Source organism: Paramacrobiotus metropolitanus, unplaced genomic scaffold, assembly GCF_019649055.1.
Source record: "Paramacrobiotus metropolitanus isolate TYO unplaced genomic scaffold, Prichtersi_v1.0 Parri_scaffold0000003, whole genome shotgun sequence".
NCBI lineage: Eukaryota > Metazoa > Tardigrada > Eutardigrada > Parachela > Macrobiotidae > Paramacrobiotus > Paramacrobiotus metropolitanus.
This window is the reverse complement of record NW_026570223.1, coordinates 1,054,493-1,072,376: the sequence shown is the minus strand read 5'-3', so window position 1 is coordinate 1,072,376 and position 17,884 is coordinate 1,054,493. Positions and strand designations below refer to the sequence as shown.

The 17,884-nt window shown below is 45.8% G+C and overlaps 3 protein-coding genes across 3 annotated transcripts; all 3 read right to left on the bottom strand.

Moving 5' to 3' along the window:
- Positions 1 to 2,333: 2,333 nt before the first annotated feature.
- On the bottom strand, positions 2,334 to 4,008 carry LOC129597592 (leukocyte elastase inhibitor-like). Its single transcript, XM_055495216.1, has 2 exons — positions 2,909 to 4,008; positions 2,334 to 2,674 (listed from the first exon to the last, which is right to left on the bottom strand). The coding sequence occupies exons 1-2, from the start codon at positions 3,954 to 3,956 to the stop codon at positions 2,490 to 2,492; spliced, it is 1,233 nt and encodes a 410-aa protein (XP_055351191.1). The 5' UTR covers positions 3,957 to 4,008; the 3' UTR covers positions 2,334 to 2,489.
- Positions 4,009 to 4,729: 721 nt separating this feature from the next.
- Positions 4,730 to 6,405, bottom strand: LOC129597601 (ovalbumin-related protein X-like). Its single transcript, XM_055495228.1, has 2 exons — positions 5,297 to 6,405; positions 4,730 to 5,237 (listed from the first exon to the last, which is right to left on the bottom strand). Exons 1-2 carry the CDS (start codon positions 6,297 to 6,299, stop codon positions 5,062 to 5,064), a joined length of 1,179 nt encoding a protein of 392 aa, XP_055351203.1. The 5' UTR covers positions 6,300 to 6,405; the 3' UTR covers positions 4,730 to 5,061.
- An 8,776-nt stretch (positions 6,406 to 15,181) lies between these two features.
- On the bottom strand, positions 15,182 to 16,694 carry LOC129596376 (uncharacterized). Its single transcript, XM_055493641.1, has 3 exons — positions 16,544 to 16,694; positions 16,302 to 16,479; positions 15,182 to 15,990 (listed from the first exon to the last, which is right to left on the bottom strand). The coding sequence occupies exons 1-3, from the start codon at positions 16,580 to 16,582 to the stop codon at positions 15,413 to 15,415; spliced, it is 795 nt and encodes a 264-aa protein (XP_055349616.1). The 5' UTR covers positions 16,583 to 16,694; the 3' UTR covers positions 15,182 to 15,412.
- Between the last annotated feature and the right edge of the window lie 1,190 nt (positions 16,695 to 17,884).

The window sequence follows — 17,884 nt, the reverse complement described above, 5'->3', positions numbered from 1 at the left end:
ACTCCGAAAAGACAAGAAATAACAACACGCACCATAAAACCTATCCGATCCTGGCAAGGTCACCAAATGGATACTCTGCATCTTGAAGAATCTGGTAACTGTTTGTTTCTACTACAGATACGTAGCTACGTAGATATTGGTATCTGCGTACCTACAAATACGCGTATCTACTCATTTGGAACACCAGTTCACGCAATATACAATACAACAGAAATTACGGATGCATAAAAGTCTCTAGTTCGTTAGACGTCGACGATTTGCCCATTTGGGGAAGGAAGAAAACAAAGGTAGCAGTGGCATCTACCAATATGGCAATTGCCACTGACAGGTGCCGCTGTCACTTTTTATGTTATGTTGATACCGTTAGCGGTTTCTCATAAGTCTGCTTGTAATGTTGAGAAATGTTTATCAGTAGCATCTAAGCATCTTATCCCGCACGCGTGACAACGATTATGCTGCGACAGCCTCTAAACACAACCTATTAATAAGGAGAAAAGGCACTGGTTCACCGAGAATTATTGGCATTTTTAAGTTATCATCGGGATGCTTTCGTTTCCTACGGCACCCATGATATAAATTGCGGTAATATCAGGATGCTTTTAATGTGAAGCTACAGACATTCTGGAGCATAAGCATTCAGTAAAAGAGTAGCGTCTTTCTTGTTACACAGTACCAGAGAAATCTGCATTAGTTAGGCATGGATCTAACATGCGCATTTTAATATACCCGTACAAACTAGCTTTCATAGTTATACGAAATGGCCAACATAACAGAGGCAACCAATGTCTCCGAACAACGTTATTTGATCGCCTCCCATTGGGACGATTTGCAGTCCTGGATTGCAAGCATTTGTGGCGTTGCTTTGCTGTTGAACGCGTTTCTTCTGTACGTTCTTCTGCTAGAAATTCGCCCGTTGACGTCTTTTACCATTTATATTCTCGTCTTAGCATGCAGCAATATTCTCTACGTGACCTTTGTTAGTCCCGCTTTCTTGCTAATTAAGGATTTTCTACCTTCGTATTTAATCCCGTCATTCTGCGTTGTTTACATATTAATTCGTCAACCGATCGGGTGCATTCTACCAATTTGTCATTTGCTGATGTGCTTGAACCGAACCTGCGCGATTATTGCCCCATTTTTCTACAAACGATATCACACAGTAAAAATTTCATGGGGTATTAACCTGGCAATAGTAGCCGTTTCTGTCGTTTTTACCTTTCCGCCGTTGATAAACTATTTAGTTTACTACATGGATGATTCGATGCTGACCAAGTGCGATATTCCATTTTATTCGCCGGGTTTGCAGAACTGGACAGTGACTGTGTCCGCATTGTTTTACAATGCTCCAGAGGCTATCATCGTTTTTAGCTATCCGATATTTTTGTACTACCGGCTGAAACGCAACACTGTTACCGCACCCAATGGAAGCGAAATATTAAAAATCAGCAAATCGCAAGGAAACCAGCGACTGGCACCTCAACGGGCATCGCGACCGTTTGTGGTCTTAACGCTTCTTACGATAAGCGTAGTTATTTGTTGGACTCCGGCAAATATGTACTACTTAATCAACTCACAAAATCCAACGTTTTACTTTGTGACAATCCTGTTGAAGTTTGTACATTGTACTCTGGATCCAATATTGTTGATTATGTCGATTGACGCTTTGAGAAAGGCGGCGCTCCATTGTCGCTAATCGAACTGATTACACTTTTGAGACTAGTCGAAGAGCTGCAAAGATGTTTGGGAATTTTATCGACCAACAATTCTGGATCATCTGATTGGCTGAAAATACGTGCAAAGGCCCGTATTTTGTGGATATCGTCAAGTATCACCTTTAGCTGCCATAGCAGTGTTAGATATTTGTTTTCCCAATATATTTGTGAGTAGTCGCAAAACGCCACTACACAAATTTTGACAAAACGTACAATAAATATTATCTGACTTTATGCCACACTGCGTTTTAGCAGCCTTCCGAACGTTGGATAAAAAAAACAAGATTTCACCTTGCCATTTTACATTTATTTCCAGTTTCATCATGAAAACAAACATTTCTCGCGCATTTAAGGGAAGTGACCAGGTACATGGTAGTTTGGTTTTGCTCCCAAACATGGTTTTGCTCTGTTTTACGACGTTCTGTAGCCAGATGAACAGTATGCATTGGCGAGAAAACTGTTTCTGCGCGCAACATCCGGTTTAGGAGTTCTGGTTGTACGAAAATTCCAAAAAGTTTAAATGCTATCTGGTGTACCAAAAGTCTCATTATAAACCTATCTTTCTGCAATGTTCTTTATTTCTTTACCCTACCAGGTGATTGTATTAGGTTTTCATCCATTTCATAATTTAAGAAAATTTTAAAGGTCAACGCAGCTGGCACTAATGTCATTGTCACGGTGTCTAAACATACCAGCAGTACGCATACCGAGCTATTGGTTACAGCGAATTCCAACAGTTCCAGGTTATTGTACATACGTTTCTTTTATTACTTATTATTAGAATGACTCCACTCTTCCCATAAACATCACTGATTTGGATGGATTGTTGCGAATTATATATAAAAATGGATGATCTGCTTTGAAAACAACGGGTGGTGGCGGGGTTCCATTGAAACCGGAGGATGTAGACGTGAGCACTAGGGCGCTAGCTGCCGAGGCTTCCGTTCCCTTTTCGTCTACACCTATATAACAACGAAACATTACAATGGTAAAGGAAATGAATAAATTCGAGCATGAGCGTTTAAGTGCATATTACTGTGCTAATTCTGTAAGTAATAAATATGCATCCTTAAGTAATGATTGCGCGGAAGGAATGCACATTGATACGGTATGTACTGCGTACGAACTCTACGTAGTGATTGGTAATTGGTACGTAATCGTACAGAGACCATAATCATAGCTTTGGTGTATTATACTTATGAACGTCTGGTGGAAACCCGCAGAAACATATATTCTTGGAAATGATCCAGTACTGACGCCATTAATGATGCTGATGCCATTAACCATTCCCGATAAATCAGCCAACGTTCTATTGAAAACATCGCTCACTCCAACCGCCTGTAGGATCTTAACCAAATCATAATTCGCGGTGAATTTAAACTTGGGCAGGGACAGATCGACTCGTCGTTCTGTGGCTTTTTGTCCAAGTGACTGCAAAGATTGTTGTGTCAGTGCTTTCTCCAGTTTGCGCAGGCCGTTACTTTGTCGCGGTAAAAGAATCAGCATGGACGCATTAAACGAATGGAACGGCAGTTCAACGCATTGTATGTCCAGTTGGTCGTCTTCGGTATAATTGAAGGATGTAGTCTGGTGCATCATGTCGACCTGTACCGTACTGCCGTTTAATAGTGTAAACGGCGCTTTGCTTGTGGCACGTTCATTGAACTTATTGAGCCATGAACCTTTGAAATACAGGGTGTTCACCAAAACAATAACGGTAATGTTTGTAACAGAATTCTCTGGCAGCAAGTTTTGAGTTGTGTTGGCGGTATTACGCGCCACCTCGGCGTTAATTTCTTGCCGCGACTGATCCGGTTGGTCCAGAAAGTTTTTCGTCTGAGCGAGGGAATGTAGCGCGTTGATGGATTGCTGGTATTCGGATTTTAGTGTAACCGGCACAGGAACATTCATGGCATTCAGTGCTCGGTCAGCCACAAAAATCTCGTTCACTAAACTGGTGAGGAGAAAATTATCCTGAGTGTTTGTGGTGGCATTCTGGAAAAATGCCAGTCCATTAGAAAACATGGACAATGCGGCTGATCGATCGCTGTAAAACGCTGTATCAAAATGGAAGCTGGATTCCAGATTGGTCTTCGTCCGTTCTTCGGCTCCCAGATACAGCAGCATGGAGCAGTAGAGAATGCTTAACGGTGACACCATGAGACTGCCGTCACCATGGAGAGCGGCTGCGGCCGAATACAAATCGATGCTGTCCATATTGACCACTGAGCCTAATGTCGCCATGATGGGTATTTCTTGTACCTCTCTTGTAACCAACAACAGTATGGAGAAACAAAAAAACAATGGCAGGAGCCTTTAGAATGATGAGGTTCATAGCATTATAACGTTTGCAGTCGCAAAATATCAAGTTGCCCTTCGGCTACAGTCCTTAAAACAGCGCGTTGACCGACGCGTTTGACCGATGCGCAGTCACTTGTGCCTGCTTACGTATGTGGTGTACGATATGCTTAAGTTACTCGAGGTAGTTGTTTATTCCAATCAACGCACTTGGTACGACGTAATCATCGAGCGGTAAATTACTTTTTTGAACCCGACATCGGCAGTTACTTATGTCTAGACCGGATGTGCAATACATGTATGACCACCTTATGATGGAATAAGCTAAAAACTTGCACACTGACTATTGACTCAGATATTTTGTAACAACTTTCTCGCTTTGGCGTAAGTAATATTCAAGCCTAACGCTGACAAAAAATGGCTTGTGATTTTTATGAAGTTTGTTGCGGTTTTGTTAGAACGAGAAACACCGGTGAAATAACTAAGTAATCTAAAGAAAAATCATCGTAAAGATCATTGTCTCCTTGTAAATGGTTACATTTTTTAAACTTAATCATAACGGCGTAAACCAGTTTAACAACGTGTGCCTGCAGGTTGAAAACTTAAAACATGAAATCCTAAGTCAGGCAAAGCCAGTTTCTGGGTTGCCGCACCACTTTTAGTCCTTGAAGTATGAAAAGTGTAGAAGTATGTATTAGATTAATCGAACAACATTAACTGATTCAGCTTTAAAATCAATCGTTTTTGCAGCAATGGAAAATGAACTACACATGTACATAAACTAAGTACAACTAAGTACATAAGCAAATGGCAAGTACATGTAACTTACATGTACTTGTAAGTATGTCGCTAACATCGACACCGAAGTCTATTCTGAGATTTTCGTGGTAACTTTAACAAGGATCATCAAAATCTGATGCTGCACAGGTGTTCTTCCTAAGCTTTAACTAAACTAAATACTACCCTAGAAGGAAAGGCCATTTAATCATACTAGTAACAGTTTTACGGTGAGGATGAATACATGGGAATGGGAAATTTGGCGTCAAGAAAATTAGAACGATTCCACTCTTCCTATAAACATGGTCGCTTTCGAAGGATTATTGCGAATAATAAATAAAAATGGATGGTCAGCTTTGAACACGACAGCAGGTGGCGGATTCTGGGCGGATCCCGCGAGGCCGACGAGCGCACTGGCTGCCGCCGCCTCTGTACCTTTTTCATCTACACCTGCAAAAATAAAACATATCTTCGTTTTGCCAAAATGAGGTAAACGGCTTCAAACATACTTATAAACGTCTGATGAAAGCCACTGCTAACAAAAACCGGTGGGAAGGTGCCATCGCTGATCCCGTTGATCATTCCCGAAAGGTCTGATGTGCTCGCGCTAAAAACGTTGCTGAAACCCAGCGCTTTCAGGATTTTCACTAAATCAAAGCTCGCGCTGAATGTAAATTTTGGCAGAAATAGATCCACTCGGCGCTCCATGGCGCTTTGACCAAGTGATTGTAGATATTGTTGGTTCAGTGCTTTTTCTAGTTTGCGAAGACCATTGGTCTGCCGGGGTAGCAAGATCAGCATCGATGCATTTCGCGAATAGAACGGCAGTTCCACAAACTGGATGTCTAAATCGTTGTCTTCCGTGTAATTGGCTGAAAACAGCACTTGGTGCATGGTGTCCACCTGCGCAATCTGACCGTTCAACTGCGTGAAAGGCGCTTTGGTCGTCATCCAGTCTTCAAACATGGAGCTCCAGGTGGCCTTAAAATACAGCGTATTAACCAGTACAATAACGGTTTGCTCCGTGATAGATCCCGGTGGCAGGAGATTCTGAATAGTGTTAGCCGTGTTGCGCGCTACTTCTTGGTTAATCTCTTGCCGTGATTGATCCGGCTGACCTTTGAAGTCTTTTGTCTGCGCAATTGATTGTAAGGCCTGGACTGATTGTTGGTATTGGGTTCTCAGTGTGGCCTGATTGGAGACGAAGATCTCGTTGACAATGGTTGTTGTCAGGAAATTATCGTTGCTGTTAAGAGAGGCATTGGCGAAGTAGGGTAATCCGTTAACAAATGCGTTTAATGCCGCTGAACGATCGCTGTAAAAAACCTTGTTAAAATGTAAACTGGATTCCAGGTTGGTTTTCGTGGCTGTTTCCGCTCCAAGGTACAGCAGCATGGAACAGTACAAGATGCTTAACGGTGAGATCATCAAGTTTCCGTCGCCATGCACGGATGCTGCGGCGGAATACAGATCGATCGTGTCCGTATTGATTACTGAGCCCACGGCCGACATATTTTTTGATTATTTTGGCATGGGAATAAAAAAAATCGTTTGTGAAAAAGAACAGTGACCAAGTCGACAGATGCTTCGCAGCTGATTCCGAAATGTTACTTACAAGTTGGCCTGTATTTGTTGCAGCATTTTTGTGGGCCGCATCGAAAGTGGCCGCCGGTTGTTGTTGCAGCATGTTCGTTGACTTAAATTAATAGCACTACTGTGTACGTGCTGATAACTCTGCTTAGTACCTACTCTAGGGTAGTTATGCACTCGTATGAAGTACGCATTGACTTTGCATCGTGCATAATTCGGCGACTGTTTTTGTACGTACGAGTAGTTTGTATGTTTCTACAAATTACTCATATTAAACAATTGCTGACTGTGATTACGACCACTTCAATTCTACCCCAACAACGAATTATAGTACGTACAGTAACTACGTTCAATACAAGACCAACGTAGCAGTGATGAGAAATGAGTCCAGATCTATAAAACATTTTAACGGAATACAGCCCGTCACTTGGATGGACGTTTTATTCAGTAATAGCCCGTTCTGATCGTGATAAAAGAAGGTCGGCGCTAACAGAAATCCGTTAAATTAGTTAAAATAAACATCCACGTAAGTATTAAAGGTGCTGTAGGAACATAACCATCAGTATTAAGTTATAATATACGGACTGTTGGATCATCGCTACTATCTTTTTCGTTTTAGTTGGCTGACGTCAAGGCATGCATAAAATGGCAACCTAGAATAGTAAATAGTACTAAATACGTAAAAGGCGAAATAAATTCCTAACGGTGTATGCGCTAGAATTTGCAGGAGGCTACAGCGACCTGTCTCAGGGCATCGATCGAAACAGCAAGTAAGACCGGGTCCAGTGCAGAGTGAATCAGTTTCAGTAACGTCGAAACAAGAAAAAATGTAGGATTCTGTGAGCCGATCCAATAGTAAACGTTAGCCGGTGTCCAGCACAATACGACACTTACAGTCAGGAGTGTAAGAACAGTCACTGACCGCGATTCTCGCCGTCGGGATGGCCGTTCGCTGCCCTGTGGTCGGCTAATTTTGGAGGTCTCCTTTGGTCCATCACTGACATGGTTTGGACGGACCGAGCTGCGCTTAATGTAGAAGGATAAGAACATGGGATAGCTCAGAATAATGACAATTTCCGGGATATTGTACGATACGATTCCCAGAGCCAACGCCCAATTCTGCAAATTCCGTGAAGGAAATCGGATGGAGCATTGGACATTGGCTGAAGGATTCATGTAGTACATGGCGTACGTAATCACTGCCGGAAAGGTAAACGCAAGACAGAATACAATCATCGACAAATTTATTCCCCATGCCAATTTATTGGTATGGTAGCGCTTATAGATGAATGGAGCTATTACCGCAAAGATTCGGTTTAAACACATCAGCATATGGCACACTGGCAGTACACATCCGATGGGAATGCGGATCATCAGAAACACCGTACAGAATGATGATACCAGGCGGCTTGGCAGGATATCTTTAACCAAGAGAAATACCGAACTTTGGATGCAGGCATTTATGATATTACATGACAATTAACGAGTTAATTGATGTTAATGTTAGCTGGAGGACATGCGCTCCCGCTCTTTCTCCTTTCGCCGTGTGTGGCGAGTTACGTGAGTCTGTTGGTGGCGCTGCGCGTCGCCGTGGCGCTTAGATCAAAGCGACCGCCGTCATGCACGGGCATGCCGTTTGCACTTGGCACTGTTCGTACGCTCGCATTGCATCTTTCTGCAGTTCTCATTGCTGTCTGTTTTGCTCATTCGATCGTGTGCGCGCGAGTGATCTGGCTGCACCTTCCTCACACGGCAAGGTAGGCCTTCAACAATGGCCGCACCTTCCTCGGACGGCAGACAGGCCCCCACCAACGGCGGCGCCCTCCTCCGACGGCAAGCAGGCCACCAAAGACGGCTGCACCTTCCTCGCACGGCAAGGTAGGCTTTCAACCATGGCCGCACCTTTCTCGGACGGCAGACAGGCCCCCACCAACGGCGGCGCCCTCCTCCGACGGCAAGCAGGCCACCAAAGACGGCTGCACCTTCCTCGCACGGCAAGGTAGGCCTTCAACCATGGCCGCACCTTCCTCGGACGGCAGACAGGCCCACACCAACGGCGGCGCCCTCCTCCGACGGCAAGCAGGCCACCAAAGACGGCTGCACCTTCCTCGCACGGCAAGGTAGGCCTTCAACAATGGCCGTACCTTCCTCGGACGGCAGACAGGCCCCCACCAACGGCGGCGCCCTCCTCCGACGGCAAGCAGGCCACCAAAGACGGCTGCACCTTCCTCACACGGCAAGGTAGGCCTTCAACCATGGCCGCACCTTCCTCGGACGGCAGACAGGCCCCCACCAACGGCGGCGCCCTCCTTCGACGGCAAGCAGGCCACCAAACGGCTGCACCTTCCTCGCACGGCAAGGTAGGCCTTCAACCATGGCGGCACCTTCCTTGGACGGCAGACAGGCCCACACCAACGGCGGCGCCCTCCTCCGACGGCAAGCAGGCCACCAAAGACGGCTGCACCTTCCTCACACGGCAAGGTAGTCTTTCAACAATGGCCGCACCTTCCTCGGACGGCAGACAGGCCCCCACCAACGGCGGCGCCCTCCTCCGACGGCAAGCAGGCCACCAAAGACGGCTGCACCTCCCTCGCACAGCAGACAGGCCCCTCCAACCGCAACGTTGTCTTTGGACCGCAAGCAGGTGCACCAACAACGGCCGCGCCTTGCTCGAACAGAAAGGCAAGCCACCAATCATGGCCGCACCTAACTCTGGCAGACAGCAAGCTAGCAGCGACCGCTGAACCCACTTCTGACGGCAAAGCAGGCCTCCAGCTACGGCTGCACCTTTCTCGGACGGAAGTCAGACATCTAACAACGGCGGCCTCTTCCTCCGAAGGCAAGCAGGCCCACCAACGAAGGCGGCAGCTTCCTTAGGACGGCAGTCAGGCACCCTTGCAACGGCGGCGCCCTCCTCCGACGGCAGCAGGCCCACCAACGTCGGCCGTACCTTCCTCGGACGGAAGTCAGACCACTAATAACGCGGCGTCCTCCTTCGACGGCACGCAGGCCCACCAAGGAAGGCTTGGAATTCAATCTGGCCTCCTAGCAAGGGCGGCACCCTCCGCCGTTGATAAACACGCATACCAGCGACGGCTGTACCTTCCTCGAACGGAAAGGCAAGCCACCAATTATGGCCGCATCTAACTCTGGCACACAGCAAGCCAGCAGCTACGGCTGCACCCAGTTCTGACGGTAAAGCAGGCCTCCAGCTACGGTTTCCCTCCCAAACGATGGCTTGTAAGCTAACTTGACGGCTGCACCACTTCGGACGGCAGGGCAGGTATAACTATGGCCGCACTCACCTGCGACGGAAAGTCAAGCCGTCTGCGACGACTGCCCCTGCTCGGACTGTAAGGCTGATACAACTAAGGCCGCACCACCTCCGACTGCAAGGCAAGCCAACAGCGGGGGCTGCACCTACTGCGGAAGGAAAAGGAGGCCTCTAGCTACGGCTGTGCCCACGTCAGAGGGCAAGGCAGGCCTCGAACCACGGCCACCTCCGACGGCCAGACGCTACCTGCCATTACGGCCGCTTTGTATCCAATGTAAGGTAGGCCTTCAACGACAACCACCTATCTTTCGCGACACGGCGTTCCCCCAGCTACGCTCGCACCTACTTCCAACGGCAAGGCCAGCCAACAGCGACGGCCACACTTATCTCGGGCGGCAGGTTATCACCTATAGCCACACCGACAAAAAATACGGGTCTCTAACGACAACTGCACCATGTCTGCCGGCAAGCAGGACCGGTTCCGATCTCTGGCACCTACAGCTAACCTCCGTCCTGGACGGTGTTATTGCCAACGCGAAGTTTGCTCACCCACTCTTGGGAACTACAACGACGAACCAATTCGGGACGGTTACCGGATTACACTGCGCTAGCGATGCATACCTAACCTGCATAACAGCGAATTTCACCATTGAAAGACTACATTGTGCTGCCATACCGCGACAGGATCAGCACACACTGCTTCCGCAACGGCGACGCAACGACGCCTGCCCTGGCGAGATACACATAGCCGAATTTCGCGCTCTCCCAATGGAATTCAGACTCTGCACCAAATACCTCCGTGGAACCATTCCAACTGCTGCATCAGTCCTTATACTATCAATCCCTATACTGGGTTGTTTGGGGTTTTGTTTGGGGCCTTCGGTTGCGCAGGGCACTGGTCGCTCTCTTCCGCCGACCCGGTCGGCCGGCTTCTCGCTGACCCACGGTCACCGCACGCAGCCGATCACCGAGAGCACCAGCCTCCCAGCAGCCGGGGCTCCAGCGCCCCCAGTGGATTCCGGAAGCGGTAACATTAAATGACAATTAACGAGTTAATTGATGTTAATGTTAGCTGGAGGACATGCGCTCCCGCTCTTTCTCCTTTCGCCGTGTGTGGCGAGTTACGTGAGTCTGTTGGTGGCGCTGCGCGTCGCCGTGGCGCTTAGATCAAAGCGACCGCCGTCATGCACGGGCATGCCGTTTGCACTTGGCACTGTTCGTACGCTCGCATTGCATCTTTCTGCAGTTCTCATTGCTGTCTGTTTTGCTCATTCGATCGTGTGCGCGCGAGTGATCTGTTCTTTTTACCACCCGCCACACCCTGCTGTTTTCTTCTGCTGTTATTTCGCACTTGCTCAATAAAGGGGCCTTCGGTTGCGCAGGGCACTGGTCGCTCTCTTCCGCCGACCCGGTCGGCCGGCTTCTCGCTGACCCACGGTCACCGCACGCAGCCGATCACCGAGAGCACCAGCCTCCCAGCAGCCGGGGCTCCAGCGCCCCCCAGTGGATTCCGGAAGCGGTAACATTAACCGTAGTTAAGATGAACATGTAGACGGTAAAGGATGTCCATGGACGAACTCGAGCGGCTAAGAGGTACATGAGCCAACAGTTCAATAAACCAGCGATGACACATATGACCGTCGTCCATGACTGCAATGAATCCCAACGCGACGCAACCATGCTGACATTTGCAAGAAAAGTGGCGTTGATTGTTTCGTTTGAGAAATTCATGGCTTGTGAATCAGTAATGGAGGAGAAGACGCCAAATTCGAGTGACAATTTTGCAGTGCAGTATGTTTAAAAACATTTAACGGAAAGGTAGGTGACCGGGTGTTTTGTAGGTTGTGATGAATTCATCTACATTCCTTTCCAAGAAGGTGTGCAGACGCAAGTCGCATCTAGAGCTTTTAGAAAGATTGGTTGTATCACATGTTTGCATGCCATCACCAGATTATTCTGTAGCAGCATTGGGAGAAGGTAAGTACTTGAAGGGCACCCACGCATACCGTTGTCACAGCGGATTTTCTGATTCTTTGAAAGCGACAGGGTCGATGGGTCTTCCTTGGCGTCATTTTAACCCTCGTGGGCGAATCGGTTGCCGAAACACATAGATGTTGACGTTGTACTGGATGTACTGCAGCTGCTCACGCAAATTTTGTAGCAGAGTGTTTTTACGGCAGAAATGACCTCAGCGTCTGCATACACGACGTGTTTCAATCGTACATGCGTGCGGTATACACGCTGCCCGCCCTTTTTGTCCCACAAACCCACTCTGTGGTCTAATCAAGCTATGCGAATGATTGTAGTAGGACGGCAGTTTGATTTAATATTATTCTGGTAATCTGCAACGACATTCACGACTATAAATTCCGCTTATAAACCGGTGCGCAATTAAGTTGTTTCCATTACCATATGATACAAATATACGATATAAAATATATAAATATTTTATTATTATATACATATTTTATCGTATGCTTTACTTTGTAATTATTATAGATGTGCAATGAATTCAAAAACTAATACACTGCAGCGACTGTATTTGCGAAAATATTCTTGCTATTGTAAAGAAAAGGCAAGCCAGAAAGTTAATTCATTACTAGAGAGCAGCCAGCAGAAGGTTTAATAAAATTAATGTGAGCTTACTGTACTTGAGCGTAGAATACCGGCTTATCTGGTGATTCTTTGTACGTTAAAGGTTGTAGTACAGTTTTTTTAAATGGCTATTCTGCATGGCTACTTGGAAAAATGGACATACTCCAAAAACGCTTCGGAAAAAACTCGTTTTAATTATTCTACATGAACGATTCCTGTTATACCTACTGGCATGGGCATGCAAATTATTCTAAAAGTTTTCGCAAAAGTAGAAGGTAAGCGTTTCTTGCGAGCATATAAACTGCGAGAAGTAAATTACGACCGGTATGGACAGATTCGAGCAATAATACCTGAACAGTCCCTGCGTTAGTGTGCATTTTGTTCGCCCACGAGCGGTTCGAAAGACGCATACACGCAGAAATGCATGGAGCTTTTCGAAGAAACCCATGACGATGCCTAGGTGATCATGTTAAAGGGGTGCGTGGATGACCTTCCGCCTTTCAGGAAATCAAAAGCATAAGATGCGGTACTTTCAGCAAATTAATAATGGCCGAATGTATGTCGTACTATACGATAAATCATGATAACCAGAAGCATCTGGCGATACTTACCAAATATCTTATTAGATAATATATAAATATGTATAATGGCAGAGGACAGATTCCATTCGAAAGCTGATAATAAACCACAAAAAATAAATGCGTTCGGAAGTAATAGTATATCCGACAGCATTGCATTCAACATTGTACTGTAGGTTCTTAGTACGCTTTACCTCTACTACCCTCCTCGGCGCTGGACTTCAGCGGTCTTTATGTGCCTTAAATCGTTCTGCACTACAGCATAAACCAACAGAAAAAAGCCAGCAGAGTACTGCAATGGCTTTGACTACTCGTGGTTTATATTTCTTTTTATATGTTTGTAGTGAGGGCCCTTTCGTTGCCCCTTAGGGGATACTTATGTACTTAAGTGCTTAAGTGGTTAAGTTCGATATTTAAGTACTTCACTATCGAACAAAAACTATTTAAGTAAATTACTGAAAGCGCGATTAATATGGTACCAGCAAACTGTCCGAAGCTCTAAGCTAAGCTTTGCTTATCCAGTCCTCTGATTTTCTTCGTGGCTGGATCACTTTGAGTTTTCTCTAGCCCTACTCGTAGATGAAAAATTCGCACTCGTTGTTTCATGTTTTACCTAACGTACGCGATGCCCGGCACAGGAGCGACAGCGGCCGGATATGAAAGTGGTGCTACTTCACCCAACGGCTACAATTCGCTGTTACAGAGCGGTCCACAAGGCATTTTCCATGCAGCGCGCTGCACGGGTAGCTGCTAATCCGGTACGCTTCTGCCACTGGTATGGAACGTTTGCTTTCATTATGCTTTTTTATAAAACTTCTTGTTTGGAAATCAAGATACGAGAGTGACGAGTTTATGGAAGCATAACGTAACTTTACATTATAAAATGCAAGCGACATATATCTGATAAAAATCGAAGTTATTAATAAGGCATAAGGCATACTGCGTAGTACTGATACGGTGCAACCACTGCAATGGATAGGACACGGAAAAATCGGTGACGCACTTCGCGGTCACCCAAAAACAGTATATTGTCTCATCTTTGACGAGCACTGAACTGGTTATTTGCCAAATTAACCCTCGTAGCGAAATAGCTCGGATGTCTTCCTGCAGGTACGGCTTACCGTATGTATGTGGTTTAATCATAAGCCGGTATTAATCTGAATATCCCGGTAATTCTTGCCAGAAAGCAGCTGGAAAAACATTCAGGCGACATTTGTTTCTTAACTCATAACTGTTTCATAACTGCATGTGCCCGAATTTGGTACCATGTACCGGCCCACTTCCATTAATTTGAATTTACCATAATATACGAGTAAATATTAGGTATGTTATTAGCTGCGTAGAATTATGAGATAATTGGCGATTGCGTGCATAAGCTTGAGAATGGCAAACCTGACCTCATCGAACTTGTCCAGCGAACCGTTGTATTACATGAACTATATTTCATCAAACTGGAATCAGTTGCAATCGTGGACAACCGTCTGCTGTGCCGTTGTCATTCTGTTGAACGCTCTTCTCCTGTACATATTGACTGTACGCATAACTACTCCATGGACGTCATTTACCGTGTACATGCTCATCCTGTCCGTTAGCAACATATGCAATGCGTGCTTACAGAGCCCAGTATCGCTCTTGATCAAGGATTTCCTCCCGGTTAATCTTATTTCTTCTTTTTGCGCCGTACATTTAATGATCCGCCAAGCCATCAGCTCCGTTTTACCCGGTTGCCACATGTTAATCTGCCTCAACCGTATCTGCGCCATAACGGCACCGTTCTTCTATAAGCGTTACCACACGAAGAAAGTCGCATGGGCTATCAACTTGACCTTTATGTTTGTCTGTCTAATCTATTACGCTCCGCCCATAGCCCTTGATGCGGCGCTCTACCGGATACCGGCTGCCGATAAAGTCTGCGCATTTCAGTTTGGTTTTCCCGGCGCACCATCCTGGATACGCTCAGCCAGTATACTGTTCTTTAACATTCCGGAAGTTGTTATTGTTCTGGCCTACCCACTACTCTTAGTCCGAAAATGTAAAGGCGGCCGTTCTGTTCGCCCATCGCGAAACGGTGGCACTGACGAAACATCCACTAACAGCCGGCCCGCACAAAAACCCAGCCGGCAACGGAGAACTACGGGCACCCATTCTGTCGCTGTTTTGACACTGTTGACGATCAGTGTCGTAATTTGCTGGACGTCCGGAAATGTCTTCTACTGGATCAGCTCGCAAAATGTCACGTTTTACACGGTGACCGTATTGTTAAAGTTAATTCATGCTGCGCTAGATCCCGTTTTATTGGTGCTATCCATGGCTAATCTGCGAAACGCTTTTGTCAACTGTTTTAAAAGACAGTAATTTGCTCACAAGCACGTTATTTTCATACTTTGCTAAATTAACTCTCATTTATTTTGTCATCACAATTTTTGCACCTATTTCTTCGCAAAAATTACAAAAAGTTGTCATGAAATCTCATAATTACGTGTCATACAAGCTTTTACATTCAACGCAGCGTGTTTATGAATACTTTTGTACATATCGGTATAAACAGTTGCCTATGCTTTCCATTGAGGCAAATTAATTTCAAAACACTAATTATAACAGCCACGTTCAATAGGAGATCCTGGCAGGCTGAAAGTTTGAAAAATCTTTTTGTACATTTCGAAGCGTCGTCGGGCCTGAGGGGTCCCGCCGGGCACACACTCGATCCCTCCGTTAATAAACTTGATCGACACCCCAAAGTGACCTTCATAAATGCCGGCCTGCGAGTGCACACGGCTCTTCCAGAACCAGAAAGCGGCATCCCAGGCGATGCGGTCGTCATTCTTCACTAGGTCTGGGTTCTCCAGCAGGCGAAGGTCACCGTACAGCGCCTGCGAAGCGTCGCGGTAGTTGTAGTAGTGGCTCAGCATAATGTAACCACGTCCGTGGTAGTTTCTGCCGGGATACGGAGCGTACGGGGCATTAATTGGATTGTACTCTTCTTTAGCACGTAGTCCATCGGATTCATGGAGAATGTTGGCCAGGAACATGGCCAGTTCGCGCTTGGTCGTGATGGAACCGGAGCCGGCGGCTCGGCTGTTAATGTTATTGTACTGCTCTTCCGATGGACTGGGGTATCCGTTGGACGTCACCGCTGTGCGGAATTCCTGTAGGCTGATTAAATATCCTGAAAAGAACACCTTTTTTACACCTTGCCAGAATTGCCGTCGGCAATGCATCGGTACTCGGCATTACGTAATACACCCAGTATTATGTAACTGTAATATCATATACAAATTTCGGGAAAATGGATATCGGTCAGTCGGCCTGCGGTTACAGTTTCATGTAATAATCAAAATAACAGCGTACCACCAACAGGAACACCTCAGCATAGAAGCACTTGGTTCACGATATTCGTTAAAGCGATGCTTTTTAACTTCATTTGGTCGTACATTATTTTAAATATTCAGACCGGTACAAACTATAGCTGTATTGTACCTCCACTCGGCGGTTGCGGTGGTTGTGTGGGCGGTTGTTCCCCACCACCACCACCGCTTCCCGGCTGACAGAATCCCCAGAATTGTCCAGCGTCAATCGCGCATCGCAGGCCCGCACAGCACGGGATGTGTCCAGCACAGCCTTCTCCTTGTGTACGGCAGGCGTGACCAGCGGTAACCTATATCAGAAAATTAATAGTACAATTGTTTTGTTTTAAGATCACAAAAATTAGCACAACTTACGAGCACTGCCAGAGAAATCAGTAATAATGCGTGCGACATTTTTGCAGAAGTGACTTTGCAAGACTGTACGAGTATACAAAGTGAATAAGTAATGATAAATATATGGGCACCTTAAATAGTAGCTGGATGGTTATGGTTAACGTTACTGTTTTCCTGCTTTAGGAAGAGATATCTTATCTGTTTAAGCAAATTGCCGCACTGAATCACTCGTGTTGCGGAAATGGAAACAAGTGGTATAGAGTAATCAGTAGACCGTGTCATCGTCGTATAAATATAACTTTTCGGAGTAGGCCGTGTTGGTTCCTGGATGGCGGTATCGATACCGCTAAGTATACCGGGATAATGGTAATTTAATTGTTCTTTGGAATAAATTGATAAGCTTTTGTTGCTAAAATTGCTACCCTGCAAGCTGCACCAACAGTAAACACTATATACATTTCGGCATCGTTATTGTGATTCCGCATGGTATTCTTTCGCGAGATTTTTCCCTATCTATTGAACATTTGTATCTACTATTATGTATTTTCCTGAATCCCGCGGCAAAAACCATAGCACGATAAGTAATACACCGTGCTTTACTTTAAACAAGCACTTGCATTATACAATGTATATGCACACTGCACAGCTGCCAGTCTGCCCCGATACAACCAAGTTATATACAATGTACTTGAAGTACTCTGCATAAGCACAATTACTATTACAAAGAAGTAAGAGAGGATCGTCGTGGTAGCTTCAGATAATAAAACAATTTTTTATTAAACGGTTTATTTTACGTAAACCAGCAAGTTAACGTTAACTAGGGACAAAGACGCCGAGGTACAGTTACAGATATCAAATTCATAGTAGCCTTTCTCAAGGTTTCTATTGATATAATGAATAAAACGGGGTCGAACGCCATCTGAGCTAATTTCATGAAATTCATGGCCACGAAAAAAGTGTAACTTTGAGATCCAGTCCAATAGTAGATATTGGAAGGTGTCCAGCATACAATTACACTAAAGGTCATAAGCGTAAGAACTACTGATGAACGCGATTCCATCCGCCGTGCCTGACGGTCTCCTCGATGCGGTCTGTTGCTGGATTTGGATCTTTCGTTTGGTCCATCGTTCACTATGGAAGGCCGAATTAAATTACATTTAATATTGTACGTCAGAAACAGCGGATAAGTGAGCACGACAAGTTTCCACGGAATGTAGTAAAACACAACTCCATACACCAACATCCATCCACTAGGCGACGAAAACTGCAGAGTGCATCTGCTGTTGGCTGACGGCATTCCGTAATACAGCGCAAAAACAACTACCCCGGGAACGGTGCAAACAATGCTCAGGATGATGGTTA

Excerpts from the sequence above, each read along its gene's own strand:
- LOC129597592 (XM_055495216.1), bottom strand. The coding sequence starts at position 3,956 with ATGGCGACATTAGGCTCAGTGGTCAATATGGACAGCATCGATTTGTAT. Across the intron at positions 2,675-2,908 it reads TTTCCACCAGACGTTCATAA|GTGTAGACGAAAAGGGAACG; the intron begins GTATAATACACC and ends GTTGTTATATAG.
- LOC129597601 (XM_055495228.1), bottom strand. The coding sequence starts at position 6,299 with ATGTCGGCCGTGGGCTCAGTAATCAATACGGACACGATCGATCTGTAT. Across the intron at positions 5,238-5,296 it reads CTTTCATCAGACGTTTATAA|GTGTAGATGAAAAAGGTACA; the intron begins GTATGTTTGAAG and ends TTATTTTTGCAG.
- LOC129596376 (XM_055493641.1), bottom strand. The coding sequence starts at position 16,582 with ATGTCGCACGCATTATTACTGATTTCTCTGGCAGTGCTC. Across the intron at positions 16,480-16,543 it reads TGATTTCTCTGGCAGTGCTC|GTTACCGCTGGTCACGCCTG; the intron begins GTAAGTTGTGCT and ends TTTCTGATATAG. Across the intron at positions 15,991-16,301 it reads ACCGCAACCGCCGAGTGGAG|GATATTTAATCAGCCTACAG; the intron begins GTACAATACAGC and ends TGTTCTTTTCAG.